This window comes from Nansenia antarctica, assembly GCF_963989245.1.
Source record: "Nansenia antarctica genome assembly, chromosome: 17".
NCBI classification, from domain to species: Eukaryota; Metazoa; Chordata; class Actinopteri; order Argentiniformes; family Microstomatidae; genus Nansenia; species Nansenia antarctica.
The window spans coordinates 20,007,201-20,030,575 of NC_137687.1; the positions used below are offsets into that span (position 1 = coordinate 20,007,201).

General features: G+C 48.0%; 2 protein-coding genes across 2 annotated transcripts; one reads left to right on the forward strand and one right to left on the reverse strand.

Moving 5' to 3' along the window:
• Nucleotides 1-8,958: 8,958 nt before the first annotated feature.
• Nucleotides 8,959-10,153, forward strand: LOC308172323 (calcium/calmodulin-dependent protein kinase II inhibitor 1-like). Its single transcript, XM_080547230.1, has 3 exons — nucleotides 8,959-9,082; nucleotides 9,461-9,796; nucleotides 10,036-10,153. Exons 2-3 carry the CDS (start codon nucleotides 9,613-9,615, stop codon nucleotides 10,119-10,121), a joined length of 270 nt encoding a protein of 89 aa, XP_080403356.1. The 5' UTR covers nucleotides 8,959-9,082; nucleotides 9,461-9,612; the 3' UTR covers nucleotides 10,122-10,153.
• A 2,871-nt stretch (nucleotides 10,154-13,024) lies between these two features.
• cldn7a (claudin 7a) lies at nucleotides 13,025-17,511 on the reverse strand (the record flags this gene model as incomplete). Its single annotated transcript, XM_080547584.1, has 4 exons — nucleotides 13,025-13,190; nucleotides 13,460-13,544; nucleotides 15,267-15,431; nucleotides 17,289-17,511. 4 exons carry the CDS (start codon nucleotides 17,509-17,511, stop codon nucleotides 13,025-13,027), a joined length of 639 nt encoding a protein of 212 aa, XP_080403710.1.
• Nucleotides 17,512-23,375: the final 5,864 nt, after the last annotated feature.

Below are 23,375 nucleotides of genomic sequence, written 5' to 3' on the forward strand. Positions count from 1 at the left end.
CAGCTAGTGTTCTGTGGAGTATGTTCCAATCAGCTTCAAGTCCCGCCCCTTTCGGGGCAACTTTCAGTCTACTCGAAATTGCACTAGGCTGTTCTCGTAGACTTGCATGTAAAATCTATTTTGGTAACTTCAGGCCATTCGGTCAATTGTCTATGGGGTTTTGGGACATGCACAAAGAATCGTACGTGCTTACGTCATGTCCGGCGTAGCTTTAGACGAGCTAGCTTCACCATCGCTATGGCGGCTAGAAACACCGTTCAGCCGTCGTAGCAACCAGGAGAAATTAACAGTAAAGGAATTAGGACCACCCAGACCAAATTTAATTATAAAGCAAGTTTATACAAAGGCAGGGAAAATGGGAAAATCGTATAACCGAGGATTTAGGAGGATTTCTTTCTGTAAACAAATTGAACAAATGGATTAGAAGGAGGCATCTTTTGTTCCCAACTTGAGGATATTACAACTGGACCTATTACCGAAGTCAAACTTCGTTTGTGGTCGCAATCTCCGCACCGGCTGTGTTTAGCCTGCTACTGTTGGTGTTTTGCGAAGCCAGAATACACAAACTCGACCTGAAGGTAAGAGAGTCAGCTAAGATAAAAGCTACTTCAAACATTTAGTAATATCGTCAGCATGGTACGTTTTCTATTGTCGTCTTTTAGCTTGTTTGTTTATGTATTCAGCACACGCACACACACACACACACACACACACACACACTCACACTCACACACTCACTAGAGGGGATGAAGAGGTCTGTACAGGGGGGTAGGGGGGATGAAGAGGTCTGTACAGGGGGGTAGAGGGGATAAAGAGGTCTGTACAGGGGGGTAGAGGGGATGAAGAGGTCTGTACAGGGGGGTAGAGGGGATGAAGAGGTCTGTACAGGGGGGTAGGGGGGATGAAGAGGTCTGTACAGGGGGGTAGGGGGGATGAGGAGGTATGTAGAGGTGGGTAGGGGGGATGAAGAGGTCTGTACAGGGGGGTAGAGGGGATGAAGAGGTCTGTAGAGGAGGGTAGAGGGGATGGAGAGGTCTGTACAGGGGGGTAGAGGGGATGGAGAGGTCTGTACAGGGGGGTAGGGGGGATGAGGAGGTATGTACAGGGGGGTAGAGGGGATGAAGAGGTCTGTACAGGGGGGTAGAGGGGATGGAGAGGTCTGTACAGGGGGGTAGGGGGGATGAGGAGGTATGTACAGGGGGGTAGAGGGGATGAAGAGGTCTGTACAGGGGGGTAGGGGGGATGAGGAGGTATGTACAGGGGGGTAGAGGGGATGAAGAGGTCTGTAGAGGAGGGTAGAGGGGATGGAGAGGTCTGTACAGGGGGTAGAGGGGATGGAGAGGTCTGTAGAGGTGGGTAGAGGGGATGTAGAGGTGGGTAGAGGTGATGAAGAGTTCTGTAGAGGTGGGTAGAGGGGATGAAGAGGTCTGTACAGGGGGGTAGAGGGGATGGAGAGGTCTGTACAGGGGGGTAGGGGGGATGAGGAGGTATGTACAGGGGGGTAGAGGGGATGAAGAGGTCTGTACAGGGGGTAGAGGGGATGGAGAGGTCTGTACAGGGGGGTAGGGGGGATGAGGAGGTATGTACAGGGGGGTAGAGGGGATGAAGAGGTCTGTACAGGGGGGTAGGGGGGATGAGGAGGTATGTACAGGGGGGTAGAGGGGATGAAGAGGTCTGTAGAGGAGGGTAGAGGGGATGGAGAGGTCTGTACAGGGGGTAGAGGGGATGGAGAGGTCTGTAGAGGTGGGTAGAGGGGATGTAGAGGTGGGTAGAGGTGATGAAGAGGTCTGTAGAGGTGGGTAGAGGGGATGAAGAGGTCTGTACAGGGGGGTAGAGGGGATGAAGAGGTCTGTAGAGGTGGGTAGAGGGGATGAAGAGGTCTGTACAGGGGGGTAGAGGGGATGGCGAGGTCTGTACAGGGGGGTAGAGCTATTCTCATGCTAAAATCGACTGTAAATCCAGATTTTAAAGTTGATATTCTTCCCCGTGGAGCATGCCCCCATAACCTGTGCCCCACCCAAAATGTTTAGCACCAGCCGCCACTGCGGGGGAGGGGGGGTTCTGGGGCTGGGAGCGGAGGAGGAGGGTCGGAGGAGAGAGAGCGGGAGAGTGAGACCAGAATGTTGAGTGCTGGGTTTGGTTATGATTGAGTGTGAGAGATATAACTTGTAACTGAGAATAAAGCTGGTAATCAAGAACCCTCCGTCTGGTCTGTGACAACGCTACACTGGTGTCAGAAAAAAAGAAAGAAAAAAAGAGAGACACAAAGCTACGAGGGAAGTACGCCTACAACTGGTAACGCAAGCTAACCTGACGCACTCGCCCTTCCCCAACGGAGTCATGCTACCCGGCGGTGCGAACAAGATCAAGCGGGAGGAGGAAGACAGCGCGTGGGGTCGATACACGGCAGCATGGCAGGCGGAACGCCGTGAGCGGAGCCAGCACGAGACGACCGAGGAGGCGGAGCACAGAGAGCGGGTGAGAAGAATGACGGCTCAAATGGCTACCGAGGCCGGATTTCAACCAGCTGCGCACAACATGGACAGACGTGCGGCGCGCAGAGGGCCACTGGCACGGAGCGACGACGTCAACATTGCTCCCCTCTCAGTGAAGACACCCAGGTATGATGGCAAGGCTGATTGGGAGGCTTTTCATGCACAATTCGAACTGTTATCCAGGGCTAACAATTATTGGTCCAAAGAAATTAAGGCTCTACAGCTTGCAATGTGCCTTACTGGTGATGCTCTGTCAAGCCTGCGGTTACTGACCCCGGATGATAGAAGTGACTATGATGCTTTAGTGGGGGCATTAAAGAGGCGTTTTGGACAATGTTCAGCGGACAGCTTGCTTCGCTCTGAACTGTGCAGTCGGAAGAGGCGGCCCGGGGAGCCGTTGAGAGATCTCGCTAATGAAGTGGAAAGGCTCGTTCACCGTGCCTATGCTCACATGCCCCCGTCCATCCTGAGTGAATTAGCTCGAGACCACTTCCTGCAGGCACTACTGCCGAGTGAGCTGCGTGTCCAGACGCTGCTGGCTCATCCTAAATCTCTCCTGGAGGCATTGGAGCTAGCCTCGGAGAGGGAGATGCTGGGCGCTGGCACCCCCGCCGCTACGTTGGAGGACGCACCGAGGGTGAGGGCTGCTGTCGTGTCGGAGAGGAGTGAAGCGGCGCCGGCCTGGGCGGTGGAGCTAACACAACTGGTACGGGCTGCCTCACTGAGTGGACAACAGCGGCCACGGATGGGACCGAGGCTCTGCTGGGCATGCGGAAAACCCGGCCACCTGGCCAGAGAGTGCACCAACACGGCGGAGAAACCGGGAAACGGTATGGGGAACGCATAACCGCGACGGTGCGACTCCCCTGGGCGGCGTCCCGACCCCGCACAGGCGGGGAGACAACACGACACGACCAGGTGGGGACATTACAAACAGGGGAGGGTGGGGGCGGCCAGCAGGTGCAGGTCGTCATGCTGGGCCGGACAGGGACGGGAAACTGCTGGTACGCCCCGGTGACATTTGGGGGGATATGCTGCTCCGCCCTCGTCGACACGGGGTCATCGGCCACCCTGGTGAGACCCGACGCGGTGGGGAGCGGGACCACAGTTTTACCCACCACGGTGAGATTACAGACAGTAACTGGGGACCGGGCACCCATGGTGGGGGAGGCATTGGAGACTGTGGGGGTCGGGAGGGAGAGAGTTCACTGCCCAGTATGGGTAGCGGATCTAGAAGACTGCATATTGGGACTGGACGTGCTCGAAAGACTGGACTGTGTGATTAGCACCCGGAGGGGGACACTCACATTCCCAGACGGACACGTAGTGCAGATGACTAGACAACCCACCCCGCCGAAACGTTCCCCGACCCCCACCGTTGCAGTACGACTTCCGGCGGCGTCCCGGATAGACACCCGATACTGCCCCATGCCCCACCCACCACCACAGAGGCGCAACCGCACCCCACACCCGCTGCGCCCACTGGTAAGGGGGGGGGAGAAGACGGAGAGAGGGTCTCGGTCGTGAGGGAGGTGTGGCAGGGGAACTGTGATGGACTGTCGCATGTTGAACAGGGCCTACTGTGGCAACTGTTATTAGAGTTTAAGGACAGTTTTTCCCTGTCAGAGGACGACGTGGGACAGACCCACCTAGCCCAACACAGCATCGATACGAGGGATGCTCCACCCATCAGGATGAGACCCCGACGCCTGCCGATGGCTCGACAGGCAGCGGCAGAGAAGGCTTTACAGAACATGCAGCGTTGAACCCTCCACCAGCCCCTGGGCCGCCCCAATCGTCATGGTCCCCAAGAAAACAAAGGACGACTGGCGCTTCTGCGTGGACTTCAGACGCCTCAACGGCGTGACCAAAAGGGACGCCTATCCCTTCCCACGAATCGACGAGTCCCTCGACGCGGTGGCGGGGTCCTCCTGGTTCACGTCGTTGGATCTACGCAGCGGATACTGGCAGGTCCCCCTCACCCCCGACGCCAGACCCAAAACCGCCTTCGTCACACACGGGGGCCTGTGGCAGTTCAAAGTTCTTCCCTTCGGCCTCTGCAATGCACCCGCCACATTCGAGAGACTAATGGACAACGTGCTCGCTGGGATCCCCCGCCAGGAGTGCGTCGTATATCTGGACGACATCCTGGCCCATGGAGAATCATTTGAGACGGCCCCCAGGGCGCTCAGACGCGTGCTGGAGAGGGTGGCTGCAGCGGGTCTGAAGCTAAACCCCCAGAAATGCCACTTCATGAGACGGGAGGTCAACTTTCTGGGGCACAAGCTGGGGTCTGGCGGTATCAGCACCACACAGGAGAAGGTGCAATCGGTGGAAGACTGGCCCACCCCCAGCTCCAGTTCCGAAGTGAAAAGTTTCACAGGACTAGCCTCCTACTACAGGAGATTTGTGAGGGGCTTCTCCACCATAGCCGCGCCCCTGTTCCGGCTACAACGGCCCAGGGAGAAGTTCATCTGGACAGACGAGTGCCAGAGAGCATTCACCTCGTTGAAGAAGGCCCTCTTGGAGGCCCCCATCCTCACCCCCCCCGACCCCACCCTGCCCTTCATACTCGACACGGACGCCAGCAATGTCGGCGTGGGGGCGGTGCTGTCACAGGTGACCTCGGAGGGGGAGAAGGTGGTGGCGTACTACAGCGGATCACTCAACAAACAGGAACGCCGCTACTGCGTCACCAGGCGGGAACTGCTCGCCGTGGTCAGGGCTGTCCAACACTTCAAGTACTACCTCGGGGGCCTCCACTTCACAGTCAGGAGTGACCACTCCGCCTTGCAGTGGCTCATGACCTTCAGAGAGCCAGAGGGCCAGCTGGCACGCTGGATCGAGGAACTATAGGCGTACGACTTCAACGTGATCCACCGTGCGGGTAGACAGCATGGAAACGCGGACGCGCTTTCCCGCCGGCCCTGCGCCACTGACGGCTGTACCTACTGTGAAAGAAGAGAGGTGCGGGAGGAGGAGCAGCTGCGACAAGGGGTGAGATGCGCCGCAGCGGCCCTAACAGCTATCGACGCGGGAGAGTGGAGACGCAAACAGGAAGAGGATGCTGACATCGGGCCCGTGCTCACGTGGGTAGCGGCGCAACACCAACCCCGGTTGGAAGAGATCAGCCTGTGTTCAAGGGCTACAAAGGGGCTGTGGAGTATGTTTACCAACCTGCGCCTGTGTGACGGGATACTGCAGAGGGGGTGGAAAGACGCGGCCACAGGAGAGACGCTGTGGCAGGTGGCCGTACCCAGGACCCTGCGGGAAACGGCCAATCAGTCCACGGAGCCCCTGGATCTGGTCATTTCGGGGTCAGCAAAACGCTCCGCCGCCTTCGTCAGGGGTTCTACTGGGGCCAACATGGGCGGGACGTGGGGGACTACTGCCGCCGCTGTGACAGCTGCACAGCACGTAAAGGCCCCACGGGCACATCTCACGCCCAACTCCAGCAGTTTCCCACAGGCTGTCCCATGAAGAGAGTGGGGATTGACGTGCTAGGGCCGTTTCCTCGCTCAGACAAAGGTAACCGCTACATCCTCACTGCCATGGATTATTTCACAAAGTGGCCGGAGGCGTACTGCCTGCCGGACCAAGAAGCAGAGACAATAGTGGATGCACTGGTGGAGGGGATGTTCAGCAGACTGGGGGTCCCTGAGGTCATTCACACCGACCAAGGCAGGAACTTTTAATCTCGCGTGTTTGCGGCCATGTGCGAAAAGCTTGGCTCCCACAAGACCCGCACCACACCCCTCCACCCACAAAGCGACGGACTAGTTGAAAGATTTAACCGCACGCTGGGACAGCAACTGGCCATAGTGACGGCTAAACACCAGCGAGATGTCCCCCTGGTGTTGATGGCGTACCGGTCTGCGACGCAAGACTCCACCTCCTGCTCCCCCGCACTTCTCATGCTGGGCAGGGAGATTAGGACCCCGGCTGAGATGATGTTGGGCAGACCGCCCGACCCCCCGGCGGACCCCCCGGGGCTGGAATATGCCCGAAAGCTGCAGGATCGACTGGAGTGCGCCCACGAGTTCGCCAGAAAACAACTGCGGAGTGCAGGGGCGAGACAGAAGAGGAACTACGACGTGCACACCAAAGGGCAGCATTTCACGGCCGGGCAGCTGGTCTGGGTTTACAACCCCCAGAGAAAGAAAGGCAGGTGCCCCAAACTGGACAGCAAGTGGATGGGGCCCTGCAGGGTCCTCGAGAGACTGAGCGAAGTCGTGTACAGGGTCCAGCTGCCGCCAAGAGGTAGGAGAGTCGCCCTGCATCGAGATAGACTGGCCCCCTACCGTGGCACGGGCACCCCCCCAGGAGAAGGGGGTGAACGGCGCGGTAACCGGGTTGAGCACCAGACCCCACCCCGCCACGCCAATGGACTATCACCCCCCCTCCCCGCCCCGCCAAATCGCCCCCCCGATGGAGTGTCGCCCCCCCGCCCCTCCCCACCCGAATTCCCCCCCCATGAACTGTCGCCCCCCCCCCCTCCCCGCCCCGCCCCCCCCCCCCAATGGACTATCACCCCCCCTCCCCGCCCCGCCAAATCCCCCCCCGATGGAGTGTCGTACCCCCGCCCCTCCCCACCCGATTTCCCCCCCGATGAACTGTCGCCCACCAACCCCCCCACCCCCAGGTGGCCCCGGAGGAGAGTAAGGCCCCCAAGGTACCTGAGAGACTTTGAGTGGTCACTCGGGGCGAGTGACTTTGTGGGGGGGAGGTAGTGTAACGGACTGAGTTCTAGTGGGTTAACATTACTGTTGCTTTAAGAGTTGTTGTCGTTGGATGACGTTCATCCGGGGGAGGGGGGGTTCTGGGGCTGGGAGCGGAGGAGGAGGGTCGGAGGAGAGAGAGCGGGAGAGTGAGACCAGAGTGTTGAGTGCTGGGTTTGGTTATGATTGAGTGTGAGAGATACAACTTGTAACTGAGAATAAAGCTGGTAATCAAGAACCCTCCGTCTGGTCTGTGACAACGCTACAATAGTTTACATTTTTCAGTTAATTGTTTACTCATTTGTGGCACACTATGGTGGTGCGTTCGGTTCCCGAGTGGGAAATAACAACCATAATGGAGATCTCCCAAAGTCACGAGTTGTGACATATCCTCTGTAATCACAATGTAAGCATTGTTGTCAGAAATCAGACGGTGATTTCGACAATAAATGGCATAATGGGAACGCCCACCTGGCGGGCAAAACAAATCTTTCTTCCGCTGCCTGCCAGCTATTTTATCAGGTTTTTACCAAGTAATTAGTTTAACATAGTTGACAAAATGCTGGATAGTTGCTGTGCAATCGGGTGCACTAACCGACGAGGAGACGACCCTGGGTTGTGCTTCTACAGAATTCCGTCAGAAAAAGAACCCAGAGAGGAGAAGATTGTGGATTTGTGCTATTAGACGTGCCTCAGTCCCTATGTGGAGGGCAAACCATCAAAGTACACACGTCTCTGCAGCGAACATTTCAAAGATAAGCTCAAGTAAACACTGAGTATTTTAATTATTTAGGTACTTTAGCCACTTTACTCTATTATTCTGAGCCTATTACCACTATTGTCATTGTTCATATTGTATTCCACCCCTGTACATTGTCCCGCACATTTAAATTGTTTTTGTATTTTTTGTACATATACTATAGTTATTTTTTATCTTGTCGTTTCATATTGTTATTTATTGTTTTTGTTTGCTATGCACCGTGGATGAGAGGGAAACGCAATTTCAGCCCTCTGTATGTCTGTATATATTGGATAATATTGGATTGACAATAAAGCTGACTTTGACTAATTATTCTATTTTTAGTCATTATCTTTGCATAATCGTTCTGACATGGTTTGTTTTTGTGGATGCTACCAGCTTGGAGTTGGTTGTGTAGGTCCTTTAGCTAGCTAGCTAACATTAGCATTATTGACCCATCCAGATCTAACAGATAACTGTCTGTACTTTTGTACGCTTTCATCCTGGCGGCAGTGTGAGGGGAAGGATTCTCCACAAGATGTATGTAGACATCACCGAACTGGAGCTCTGGCAGCGACGTCGCTGTTTTTAGTGATTGAAATACTGCTGCAGGTGCTGTATATGGATCGCAAGTGTCCAACATGTGTAGTTTGTTCACATATCTTTGTTTTTCTTCTTTTGAGAGGTGATCTAAATAATCGTTGCTTGAAACAGGTGGTTAATGACAGGTCAGTGCTGCAGTTCTACGGAGTTTCCACTATGTTTTGCTCTCCAGGGCTCTGCGCCAGTCACGTGACTGTTGCAAGAACGACTTAACCGAAGTCGAAGCGACGAGTTGACGAGAACCAAACGAATACACCATCAGTCCCTCGCAGTGACGTACTGAACCAAACGAACACACCATCAGTCCCTCGCAGTGACGCACTGACCAATGTGACTCGCAGTCACAACACAAGGAAATACCCAGTGAGAGTTACGACGAAACAAAACAAGGTGCTGCTCCTTCAGGTCAACACTTCCTCAGCTTTGACACTCAAAGGGGATCCGATAGAAACAACAGCGCCGCTGTAACAGATCGTTAAAGAGGAATCAACTTTATATTGATCACGACTTTTCTCTATAGGCTAAAGGTAAGAGCCTATATTTATTGAAAAATATACTTAATATATATATATATATATATATATATATATATTGACAGATTGTTAAATTACATGCTGATATAAGTACGCATGTGGGAGTATTGACAGGTTATGATAACAAATGCAACACTATATTTCACAAGTCCATGAATTGAATTCAGCCGTTGTCTTTTATGTAGCCTACTACAGTAGACCACAGGATTATGAGTATAGTATAACTGTCTCGATACAGGCTCAATGGGATGACTACGAATTATGTAACAGTTCATCCGTTCATTCTGTTGTTTCAGCGGAAAAAGCTCTTATGGCATGATCATTCAGACTAGGACGGAGCGGGTTTCATGACAATTATGATCTCATACACAGGTTGTGGTCAAGCGACATTTCTGCTGCGTTCTCTTCTCGACGATTCCCTACATTGTTTAATGCCATTGCGGAAGTAAAGACAACCTCAACGTGAGAAAAAGAGAATTTCTGAGGACATCTAGTGGAGACAACGGAGTCTGTCTCAATCAGAGATGTACGGAACGTCAGGTATGCCCGACTTGATCCCGCCGAATGGCCCGCGACAACCCGGTTCAGCCGGTCAATACAACCCGGGGCATTCTCAGGTGACAATGAACGGACATGGCGCTGGTCCCAACCCCCAGAGACTTGGGCAACGGGCGCCCAAGCTCGGGCAAATCGGCCGTATCAAGAAAGGTGAGCCCCCCCCCTCAGCCTCTTTGCATCTCAAATAGTATATCCATTATCCAAATATATAATAATATATATATATATATATCCAAATATAGTGAAGAACTAGGATTCTTCTCTTACATTAATATAACCTATCAGTAGAGATTTAAGGTAATTGTGTTGGCCTAACCTTTGACAATTCAAGAGTCCTTTTGATCCACAGCTCTCAAACCCTTACCCTCTTGTACCCCTTCCTTTTCCAGTGGACCTAGAGGATGAGGATGTGGATGATATCATGAACAATAATGGACAATGTCCTGTATCGCTGGATCTCTCCCCCGTCTCCTAACTACACCTACTGTGCCAACGACCCTGGACGCCAAACTGAACATGAAATCTGGCCTTGATCACTTTAAGTGACCTCACCTGCAGCTTATGACAGCTGAACATGGCACAAAGAGGACTATTCTATTGCCAGAATTCTATACCTTACATCAGTGGCTTGTATTTGTGTTTAACTCATCTACTTTCAAACTGTGAATGAATTGTCTCTATACCTCAGTAGTATCTCTATACCTCAGTAGTAGACTCTCTGCACTTCGAAAGGAGAGTGTAGATACTCTGTTGAGCTTCTAAAGGGCTACATTTGAAAAAAGAAAATTGCACTTGTTAAATATGAAGGTAAAATGCAACCATCCATGGTGGTTGAAGTTACTGATTCTACAAGGTGGATGCCGTCTTACGGAAAGAAAGTTAACCTGTAACGCTCAGGAGGAACATTGAGTTACTGTTGTGACTTATATCTCTGGCACTCTCACATTGACGTGGTGTACCATTGCTGTGGAATAATCATTATTATGGAAAAGTTTGTTTGAAGAGGTCACTACTGATTATTTCTTTAAAAGCTACTATTTGTTATTACATGGTTTATTGCCTTATTTAAAATAATTAGGAATGGACATTATTTCAAACACGTTTTCAAATAATTTATATGAACATTTTTTGTTTTTTTTTGCACTTTGTTGGAATTACTTATATGTGATGAAATGTTACATATGTCTATGCACGGATTGTATAACGTGATAAGGTCTCGATGTTTTCAAGGGCTACTCTCTCTGGTGTTTAAAATACATTATAATTTGTCTCAAGGTTATCAAGTGAACAAAGGACAACGTTGATCCAACCAGTGTCTTTAAAGGCCGATTTAGCAGTATGACATCATCATACCAATGGAATTAACTATTAAGGAAGCAGCCTTTCACTGGTGTAACAAACAAACTGCTGTCCAGTCGTTAAGCTTGACAGGATTGTTGTGTGCATTGATTGTTAACATTTGCATGAAAATGGAAGATCATTAAAAATAAAACAGATGATTGTGATATCTTTGAACAAATCAATTTTCAATCAGATTTATTCAACCCAGTCTCTATGGTTACGTTCTGGGGGTTCGTTTCTACAGACCAAAACATACGATCTGTGTGGTGGTATTATCCAGTTATACTGGCAGGTAAATATGGAACACAGAACATCACATAAGGTGGTGGAAGAGGCAGAAATGGGGACACTATTTCTTGTTGTTGCTTTGCTAATGCCTTCTGCTGACAACTTACCCTAACTCTAACTAGTCATAGTTAAAGCCTAATACTGCCTAACCGCCATTCAAGTCGTATTCCCGTAACAGCTCCCGAATCTTCTTCCCTGCCTCCATTCACTAACCAACCAGTCAATGGTGTGCGTGTGCAACATCTAAGCGGCTGGTTGCTCTTGGAGAAATCTAGAGAGGTGTGCAACCACATGTGCAACTTCCTCTGCAACAGTTGCAGCCTTCGCAAACGCAGACCTGGTTGTGTTGTTGTCGATGAAGCATGAATCGGCCTTTACGCAGCGTGTCTGACGTCAACACAGGTGGTCAAACGCTGATATAGCCAGATAATACAATTCCCCAGATTTGCCTTGGTCTGCAGAAACGATGCCCCAAAACGTAATGATTTGGAGACTACGTTGGAGTTATTATGATGTGATAGAAATGTTATTATATACATGTTATGATATTGTTTCTGTGTATATGTTGCATTATTGGATAAACAGTTAAACATGGCAATGCAACTGTTGTGTTAAGAAAAATAAAATCATAATATCACAAACTTGCTAGATATACAAATTGTACAAATACATAGGCTAAATGGCATTTAATGTACATCCTCAGTAAAACCTTTCAGACTGTGGAACATCTTTATTCAACATCACTGACTAAACACTCAATTCAGTTGAGCACCCTATTCAGGCAAAGGCATAAATGGTTGAACTTTCTCAGTACAAAGATCACACACAAAATATCCCTTATTCTAATAACAATTCCACATGGCTGAACTGGGCAACACTACCATCAGGCTACTGTGGTTCTAGTCTGCTACATTTACATACAACAGAGACTTAATACTAAGTAATAAACACATGGTAAACACACATAAATAAAAGCCAGTAAGACAACCACTTGTATAATCTATTACAGTAATAAAAACACTCCTCTGTAATAGTCAAGGCACCTGTTAAGGATGACTGTGTTGAAAGGCATGTCATGTTAGGACATGAGTTTGTAGCAGGGTGGTATGAAAATCCCTTGTCCCGTTTTGAGTGTAGTAGTAAATTGGATGTGTGATGCACCATATGTATCAGAGATTGTGTGAAGTCACACTCTGCTTACACTGAACCCAATTTGAGATGGCCATATATCTATAGAAAACTCCATATAAAAGAATTGGTGCACTAGTCCCTTCCCATTATACCTACAGTATCCCCTGAGTACGCCAAGAGTAAACCTAAGCACCACATTTTAATTGATTACCTTAAATTACACTGACTGGAAATGTTAATAGACGGTGATTCTTACAGAGAGGTGAGAGAGTTGGCCTTGATACGAAACCTTGGCTCTGATACCAGGACACCCTAAGGGACTGTCCATTAATATAGGGATCCAATTATAATGTATTTGTGAGGCCCACTCATAAACAATTGTGGAATGTTGGGACAGGGTGAGAGACATCACTCAAAAACAGAGGAAACGGTATGATAGGGTCTCCAGGGGCTATCTGTAATACTGTAATCGCATTCTGCAATGTTTCCTTCTGTCAAATTTCCCCCATCGGCCCCCAATGCAAACGTCATCATAAGTGTAAGAGCCTGCATCTCCATGCACATACATGGGTACATCTTTCATCTGGTGCCATTCTGGTCATAGGCAGTAGGGGGCGCTCACACATACTCCTTAGTGCTGCTGCTGGGGGCTCGGGCGGGGCCCATGGCGGGATACTTGGACACCTGCTTTTTCCGGGGGCAGGAAGCTGCTAGCAGGGCCCCTCCCAGGACATCCAGGAGGGACCCCCCCCAGGCGATGAAGATGGCTGCACCAAACTCAAACCTGACAGGAGTCGCAAGACGGTGAGAATGAGAGGGAGGGGATGAGAAAAGTGCGGTGCAGTATTGTACTGTAGTAGACTGTTGATACCTTTTGTTTGATGACAGTCAGGGTGATACACAGGCATGTGAGACGGTGTGAGGAATGACACATGGATCTTGAGGGGTGGAGATGTCCTCCCACATCATCAAATGGAATGTCATAGTCATGACTGTATATTCACTGTAGGGATATACTACTACAGTATTCCATTGTGTTGTAGTGACACTTACTTGGTGTTCACAGGTGTGTATGGGTTGTAGAAGGCCCGGATGACATTGTGAGCAAACCATGAACATGCCACTATTGCACACAGAGCTGAGGAGAGCAAAAGGAGAAGGACAAGAGAGATTAGTTAATCAAGACATCATCCAGAGGTGGCTGGGAAGGGTGACAAACACTTCTCCCAAAGTCAATGAGAGGCTAGCCATTCAGTCCCCGACTTCTAACTTGTACTGCCATTGTGTGTAATGACCTCTTATACAACAGTGGCAGTAAAGCCAGCCCGGTCACTCACTCTGACCTCTACAGGCCCTGTCTAGCTGAGCGGGAGAGCAGCAGCTTCTGCCAGAGGATCAAACACCTCCTACACATAATACAGTAGCAGTAACCTCAGATCTGCAGCACTTTGTCTCATCATGACAGAACCGGTGCCAGTTTTGGAATGTTCCATAACGAGGGTCCAAAGCGCTTGTGGTCAGGTCACATAGTCAGGAAGAGTTTACCAGGTCAATGTTAATAAAGGTGTTCCGCAAGGATCGTCTTATCAATCGTTCACCATTTACATAAATAATGTTGGTTTGTCGTTGAACAATTGTAAAATGCAACTTATGCTGATAATACTGTTGTCTACTCCTGTGCCCCCTCAGTTCAGCAGGCTATTCTCCACCTTCTGCAAGGTTTTGATTCTATTAAAAAATTGCTTATTACTCTTAAGCTGGGGCTGAATGAGGATTAAACTCATTAATGTTTTTCTCTAGATCTCGTAATATTGATTACAGTGATCTGCATTCTGTACCCAAGGAGGGAGCCCAAATTTAACAAGTCACATAGATAGATAGGTAGATAGATAGATAGATAGATAGATAGATAGATAGATAGATAGATAGGTAGATAGATAGATAGATAGGTAGATAGATAGATAGGTAGGTAGGTAGGTAGGTAGATAGATAGATAGATAGGTAGGTAGGTAGATAGATAGATAGATAGATAGATAGATAGATAGGTCGGTCGGTCGGTCGATCGATAGATCGATAGATAGATAGATTGATAGATAAATAGATAGATAGAGTTAAACTTGTTTTCTTGTACCGAAATAAGTCCTGCTTTACCTTTCATAATAGAAAAAAGATTGTCCAGGCAACACTCCTCCCTGTCTCCGACTATGGTGACTCAATGTACAATACATGCACGTGAGAACATCAGTTCTTAACCACTAGACTCGGTTTATCACTGCTCATCATCATCTGCTCTACGGGTCCCTTCTAGTTGTGGTTTCTACACTCACCATTGTCTTTTGTTTCAGTCTTTGGGTTGGGATTCTTTGACTTTAAGAAGGACTTATCATTGGATTGTATTTGTATACAAAGAAGTTATTTTAAAACTCTCACATCATTGTTTTTATGGTGACCTAGTGGTGATCAAAGTTTGCTACTATTTAATGTCCCACGGGTGTCTACAGAATTGGGGAAAACTGCTTTTAGACCTGTGCTCCTCAGACATGGAATGATCTTCAGGATAGACTTTAGATAGAGGTTGGAGCACTTACTTATTTTAGGTTAAGCTTGATTAGGAACCAGCTCACAGAGACATGCTCTTGTTTTGATTAATGAACGTGTGTATTTTGTATTTTATTGTGTTGTGTTTTATGGTGTTGTTTTGTAATCATATTTGTATTGTAAACAGGGCAAACCTGACCATGGTTTCAGTGTGTCTTCCTAGTTAAATAAAGGTTAAATAAAAAGGAAGTAAATAAAAATGTCTGGCCCTATAAGTAAAGATATTCTGTAGTATCTGGACTCTCTTTCTATCGTTCCTCACCTCCCACCAGTAAGATGATGCCCCCTGTCATGGCGGTACGAGACTTGCGCACTCTGTCGTTCCCTCCGCAGGTCGTACACTTCATGCCCATGGCGGCCACGCCCAGGCCAGCGATGGATACGATGATGCCTACAATCATCAGGGCTCGGGTGGCCTGGAGGGCACCTAAGAGAGAGAGAGGGAGAAAGACAGAGACAGAAAAAGCATGAGAGATAGTGAGTAAGGAAGGAGATAGTGGTGAGGGGAGAGGCATAGCAAGATGGTGAGAATAAGTGGGAGGGTGAGATATAGAGGTGTAAGAGGGAGTATTGTACTAAATAGACGAATGTTTCATGACGGACATTTACAGCATTTACAATTAAATTACATTTTTGAAAAAAGGAATGTTTTATGTGTGTGTCCAGTGATTGCGAAATACATTCTCATGAAGCTGCTACCAGGATACTTTAATGTGTGTCTTTCCTGGAAGAGAATCCTTGAGACCCCCCCGCCCCTCTCCCTCCTCCCCTCTATCATTACATCTGCTGTTGTTTGAGAGGAGGGGGTGTTGAAAGCATACTGTCAGGACCCCAATCTGTCACCCCCCTCATAAAACTAACACTGGGAGAGTCCCTCAGCTCAGCTCAGTCCACCTAGAACCAGCCTGTGCCAGTCTAGTCCATCCCTCTCGGCCTCACAAACAAAACCCTCCAGCCCAGAGAGAGAGAGAGAGAGAGAGAGAGAGAGAGAGAGAGAGAGAGAGAGAGAGAGAGAGAGAGAGAGAGAGAGAGAGAGAGAGAGGGAGGGAGGGAGTGGGATGAAGGGGGAGAAAGGGAAGAAGAAATACTCCTCTTCTGCTGCATTCAAGAGCAACAATGGAGGCTCATTCACTAGGCATGCAAATTGGCCTGCCCTGGAATCTCACCCCACCACCCTTGTACCCCTCTGACCCCCCCCTAGATCCCCAAAACTTGCTGTCAGGTGCAGCCCCAACTGGTTAAAACCAGAACTTTCCCAAGAGTTCTGAACAAGTGCCTCTGTTTAATGGAACCTCTCTGACCTTCAAGCAATAGAAGAAGAGGGGTAGATGGAGAGTTGGGACAGAGTTATATCAGCTTTCACCAAGAAGACATCTCAAGGGGGCCGTGGGGATGAGGGGTGAATGGGTGATGGTGGAAAGGAGGTGGAGTTCTGGGGGGCTTGAAATTCCCTGTACATAACACTGTGGTACTGCTGTAGCCATGGCTACCCATATCCACCCAACCAGCGGTGGTAAGACCCTACTGGCATGGCTCTTGCCCGTTCATCACCACTGCCCTGGCAGGGAGAAGTGCCACCCTGAGAGGGCTGAAGGGAAACTGCTGCTCCAGATGCCTGAGATGTCTAAACTAGCGGTAAACAACCAGGAGCTGCTGGGAGTAGAGTAGAGTATAGTAGCACAGGGGGTGGAAGTGGGTGGGGTGGGGTCAGGGGATGGGAGAGGTTGCCAAGAACTGTAAGAAGAATGATAATTCCAGTGTACTGGAGTGGGTGGCACATTATCATTATATATACTTGTGTACAAGTTACAGCACCCACAGACACAGAGGTAAACACCAGATATTTTGAATGGGGTAGGATCAGTAATACAGTCAGTGAGTGACTCTACATCGTGACCCATTGATAGGAGGAAACAATACCCTACTGTATGGTAAGACAATGGGTGTCTTATTATAGGGATTGACTGAGAGGGGCAATTAAAAGGATGGCAAACATCCCTGGACCCTGAGGCCACAACTTTATTAGTGACACTATTTGCTCCATTGAGATGATATAGGAAGAGGTGGAGACCTCTGTCATGGATGACCGACTCATATGTGTCACACCTGAATCACCCGCCTAAAACTCAGGTGTTAAAACGCTATAGAGCGGGGGGTGCGCACACAGCGCCATGGATGCGCATAATAGAACACGTTTATCGTCCACCATTTAGCAGATGATTGGACATACACAGTATGCTTGACAAGACGTGCAGTAACGATTGAATGTAAACTCTGTACTCACTGTCCAGCTGCAGGATGGAGTCGTAGATTTTGCATTGGAGCTGCCCGGTGCTCTGGAAAGCGCACGACATCCATAGTCCTTGGTACATAGCCACCGCTGTTATGATGTTGTCTCCTATATACGCGGACATCTTCCACTGGGGCAGAATGGTCCCCACGATGAGTGCGATGATCCCGAAAAGTGACAGAGCAAATCCTAAAAGCTGAATCCCCGAGTTTGCCATCTCTAATATGTAAGATCTGAGTCACAAATTATTGTTGACTAACGTTTTGGTTAGAGGGGAAACAAACAAGACTCCTTTGACTGCGGCTAAGCCACACTTTTATTCCAGTCTCCTCTCTCTATAGGCCCTACCTGCTTTTCTGCAACCTGTAGTTCTCCCTTCTTATCTTTTCAAAAATGTCTGTCTCCCTTTAGGTTGCAGAAAAACGAAGTCGTTGAAAAAAGAGTCACAGAATTATAATAATGTTTTGGTTCTCCGTTACACCAGTTACAATGAGCCGCAACTTCAATACTGTAGAGAAGAGTGCGCCGGGAACGAGCATTTAAAAATCCTGACGGCGATACGAAGGGGGTGTGAAGGGGGTGTGTTTCATACGCAGGGGGTGTGTTTCCTGCCCGGTGATGCATGGCCTCAGGCAGAGCATCTCTCTCTCATCTCCGCTATTCGCGGTGTCGTTTCGTCACGTCCAGTAACTAGGCTGCTCCTTCATTCCAGAGAGGCAAGAGGTTGTGCCTCAGTATTATACTACGGTATGTACCGTTTCTACCGAACTGATGTTAACTATTTGTACTGAGAGATTTGTCAACATTGCTGTTTGACTTTTACAAGCCTTAATCTTTGCAGTCACCTCACATTAAACTACACTCTGGAACTGTCAAGACAGATATTGGGTTATTGACATTCTGCAGTTGGCAAACTCCATATTTTTTCTGTACCAGAGAGATGATTATTTTAGTTATGGAGATACATATTACTCTCATTAAAAACATTTAGGCCTGCTGCACAGCAGACCTATACACTTTGTGATTCTAATCAACTCAAACGTTTTCTAATTCAGGTCATCAGCCTTAATGTGAATACCTCCATATCATCATCAAATTACTGTATTTATGTGTGTTTGTGTGTGCGTGTGTGTGTGTGCGAGCGAGCGTGAGAGAGAAAGAGAGAGAGAGAGAGAGAGCCAAGCATCCTGCTGCAGAGCTCTACCCACTGACCCAGTTCAGTACAGTAACGTATAGATCATCAGTGGCTATAACTCACTTCCCTTTCTCTCCACACAATAGACTGTACCCCAATCGTCTCAATCCCACAGACCACCAATCACCTATCCAAAAGACCAACAAACACCACACTGACTTTAACTGCCAAGGATATATATATCCTCCTTATTAAAGGAGTCACGTTTACCATCTGACTCTGGCTCTGAAACGTGATCTGAGGAATTCCCACACCCATGCAAGTATGGTCGATTGACTCCACATTGGAGGTGCAGATTATTTTAAAGTTCACCAATCCAATCCAATCTGTGGATTATTTCTTATTGTTCTGGAAATCTCCGTACTCCTGTTTAATGTATATATTCTCAACAGTTCCTAGATTGCAATAATCAGATCAGGTCTTGACTATGTAGCGACTGTCTGATTTGACCCCAAAGCCAAGCTCTCTCCCTCCTAGTCCATATATTGTATCAACCTTCTGATTATTAAAGCCGATCTGGATTATATTAATCTTCCCAGTTTGTCCACTTCCTGGGGTGATTGGGCTAAAACCAGAGACAATGCATACCATTGTCCAGAGCACAGGCCTGGCGCCACAGTGTATGACTCCACACAGCGAGGAAACAGTCCTCCCGTCCCAAAACTGAGAGGAAGCAATAACCATAAACCAGGAGGAAATTATTCTTTGTGCCAGAATAATAGGAAATTACACGTTTCAGCCACCAGTGGTATTATAAAAGTTAGAGTTAGAATAATACAGTATGAGTTTGATGTTTTGGTAAATTACAGTACCCCACCACCACCTCACCCTCCGCCTGCCCTGTAGCCACTGTTCTGCCCCATTGTTGCTGAGGAGAACATCTTTGTGACCCAAGGAATCTCCTACACTTTGATTCTGAGCCACCATGAAGGTAGAGGAGGAGGAGGAGGAGGAGGAGGAGGAAGGGGAGGAGGAGGAAGAGAGGGGGTGGAAGAGAGGGGGTGACTTCTCCTCAGGGAAGCCCACTCCCAGGACACATGGGTGGAGTTGCTCCTGGTTGCGTGATTTATCTGACGTTCTCTTGGCTCGTTTGAGAGCCAGGCCTGAGTCGCCAAGCACACAAAAGGGAACACCACTTTTTTTCTCTCTTTTTCTTTTATCCCCCTTTTTCCCTAGTAAACACACATTCGTCTTGTCGGTTTTAGCCGTTGCACAATGCTCCATAGGAGGGTGTAAAAACAGCTAAATCAGCCCAAAGAAGGGCACTGAACACCTCTCTGCTATTCTCCCTGCGGCCCCCCTCTGGGTCTGAAGTGAGCGGGCCCAGTGAAAAGCAGTGATTAAAGCGTTGTAAGCCTCCTTGGAAGCTGCTGAAGCGTTAGCAATAAAACATGCTGGGCCCATGGCTTTCCCTGAAAAGCAAAGAGCCGGATAACGGGAAAGACACCCTCCTTCTCTTTCTCTCGCTTAGTCTTCTTATGCAACAAGATTTGGCTTTCGTGCGACGACAGAGGGACAGTGCAGAGACATTGTCTTGATATTTTGGGTTCATTTTTCTCATGTCCTGCTAGGAGGTAATGAGGGAGCAGGTTCTCTTGACTTCACAATCTCCCCCCCCTCCCCATAGTTGATGCATAGAGGAGTATTAGGGGCATTAACCTAATCAGATGCTTATTATACTGTCTGAGAATTCACATCCAAACAACTCAAATGAGGGGGCAGAATAAAGATTGTGGGCCTAGTAAATGGTGTCACCTAATCAGGTGACTATGACTGCTCTATGTCTGAATAATCTATGAATTCACCTACTTCTCTTCGGGGGGGTGAAGAGGATGCCACCTACTTGAATATAATCAAGTGGGGCATTACAGATGGAGAGAGGAGGGGTAGCATTCAGTGTAGCACGGTTATATAACCGTTTGTGTGTTGTTGACATTGGACATGGAAAACATCTTTGGTATTGTTGAAAGTTGAAAGAGTTCACTTGAAATTAACAGCAACAACAAAAGACTCCTTTATCTCTGTAGCTTGGGAAAATACACACACAAAACTAAGGCTACGTTCACACTGCAGGTCTTGATGCTCAATTCCGATTTTTTACACAGATGCGATTTTTTTGTTTGGCAGTTCACATTACTTTTAAAATGTGACCTATATTTGGCCTAGGCCTACATTGACTCCAGTGTGAACATTCCACGGCCCTGAACAGACCCGCATGTGCAGAAGGACAGCGATTTACAATAATAATAATACATTCGATTTATATACCGCTTTTTTAGACGCTCAAAGACGCTTTACAAACTGAAAAGATCGAGTAGTAAAATAAAAAGAAACAAAAAAAGAAATAAAAGAAAGTATAGGGTCTAATTAATTTGTAGATTACTAAATCTAAATCTAAGTGTCTTTGTAGGATACAGGTCTACTCACTGTCTAGTCTATCTAGCAAGCTGTGCAAGGTTAACAACCTGCTGCTAAACAAGTCAAAGACCCAGGAATTCATCGTAGACTTCAGGAGGAAAATGTCCGAGATCCTGCCCCTGCTCATCGACGGAGAGAGCGTGGAGATAGTCTCAAACCTCCGATTCCTGGGACACAACATGCGGGATGACCTGGCCTGGAAGGACAACACTAAAGGCACCATCAAGAGGGCACAACAGCGGCTATACACCCTGAGATGCCTCAAGAAACAACACAGCAAGAAGGAGATGCTGGTGGCCTTCTACCACGGCGCAGTGGAGAGTATCCTCACCTTCGGCATCTCCAACTGGTACCACAGCTGCACGGCAGCGGAGAGAAGCGATCTACAGAGAGTCGTGAGAACAGCACAGAGGATCACCGGCGCCCCCCTCCCCTCTCTGGAGGAGCTGTACAAAACACGCTGTCTCAGGAGGGCCTCCAAGATCTCCAAGGACCCGACCCACCCTGGGCACGAACACTTTGTCAAGCTGCCCTCGAACAGGAGGTACAGGACCCCGGCCGCTAAGACAAACAGACTGAAGGACAGCTTCTACCACAGGGCCGTCAAGGCCCTGAACACAGAAAAGGCCTAAGTTCTGGGCCCAGGACAGTCCGGACGGATTGTATGGCAGCTAGTGCTGAGGCACAAACATGTACATTTTCAAGCCTGCAAACTGTGACACTTTAAAATAATGTGAAAAAATACTTTCTTGTGAAATATGACAACCCTAGTTGACTATCTGTGCAGTATAGTACAGTGGATTGTGTACATAGCCTCTATTGATGTAAACCAGCTCCTTACCTTCTTGTGATTTTATGCATCTATGCTTTTTCCAAAATGAGTTTCTTTTTCCTTTCCTAAACACCAGGGGAGCCTCCCCTCCTAAATTTCGTTGTTTGGTACCTGTACTGTAGCAATGACAAATAAAGTCTATCTCTATCTCTATCTAGATTTATGATATATAATAATTATGATAACATGATATATAGGATAACATGATAACGTTACAAATGGATTCATTTTCAAGTTGTTGTGCAGCGGAAGCCAGCAAAGATATGAGCAAGATATGAGCAAGTGCGTGCAGGGTTGCCAGATGGGGCGGGTTACCGCCGAATGGGCTACTGGATTTATCGGTTATAGACTGGTTAGGCTGTAAATTGTCAATCCCATCTGGCAACCCTGCTAGAGTGACGTAAAAGTCGCATTAAAAGCGACTTGACAGATATGTATCCGATGTAATACCACCTCTGAACGTGACCCAGGTCGGATTTTAAAAAGTCAGATTTCATGTGACTTGCGCTGTTCCCACGGTCATGCATAAATCAGACCTGAGTCGCGTGTCGGCAAAAAAATCGGATTTGGGTCACATTTCACTACAGTGTGAACGTAGCCTAAGGTATTTCTAATGGTCTTGAGAAACAACACAATATGTGAAACATACTGACAATATGGACAGTTAACAACTGTAAATGCATTCTCAGACAGCATTACAACACAAAGTGAAATCAACAGTGATGTCACACATTCAAAGGTTTTTAACCAAGTTCGGTGGATCTTGAAGTTGTCTGGTGAATATGCATTGCAGTCTACTGCCCTCCTCTGACCAAAATGAGTAGTGGCACATTTTGAGTGGTTCATTACTGTTGTTTCCCTTTCCAAAAACAGGTTTGCTGGGGCATGATGTGATTCGTCATTAGAGGAGGATGTTGTGTTTAATTAGGGGTAAATTGAAAACAGATGTGTCTATTAGGAACTTAATAGGCCTTAATGAAACTTAATGAGATGAGAAAACACAAGCATGGGAGTACACTGACAACACTCAAAGAAAGAAAGTCTTTCAAACAAGAGTTTTAACTGCAGTGTATTTCAAACCTTTGAATCCCAAAACAGAGGATCAAAAATATTACATTCATAAGTTACATAAATACTAATATGCTTACTATAAATACATGTCTAAATGAATGGCTACACATGAATGTCTAGAAGGGACAGGGACTCCTGATACAAAAGTACTGTACATGATATAGTGCTCTTTCATCCTTCATCGCAAAGCTTTTCTGATGTTTTTGTAATTATTTGTTTTTTTGGGGGGGTTATATCTTACAATTGTTCTGTCTATAGCTGGGGGGTATTCCACGTACATTGATAACTACATCAACGCTTAGTTGAAAAAGCCTGGTTCGAGCTAATCTCGACTATGATTTAAGACTCAATTAATTCCAATAATCCAATTCAGCCGTGTCCATATATTGAGAACTCAGTTCAAGCTTGGAAATGCTGTGCTTTGGGCGCGCGCACAGAGTAATAAGCAGCCCAGACCAGCCGATTGTCGAAAAAGAAGATACTATGACTGGAACTAAAGAAGATACTATGACTGGAACTAAAGAAGATACTATGACTGGAAAATGACAGCGCAGTGCTCTGCTTA

Bases quoted from the DNA above. Each gene is read 5' to 3' on its own strand.
- LOC308172323 (XM_080547230.1), top strand. From the start codon at position 9,613: ATGTACGGAACGTCAGGTATGCCCGACTTGATCCCGCCGAATGGCCCG. The intron at 9,797-10,035 runs GTGAGCCCCCCC...TTCCTTTTCCAG, and splicing joins AATCGGCCGTATCAAGAAAG to TGGACCTAGAGGATGAGGAT.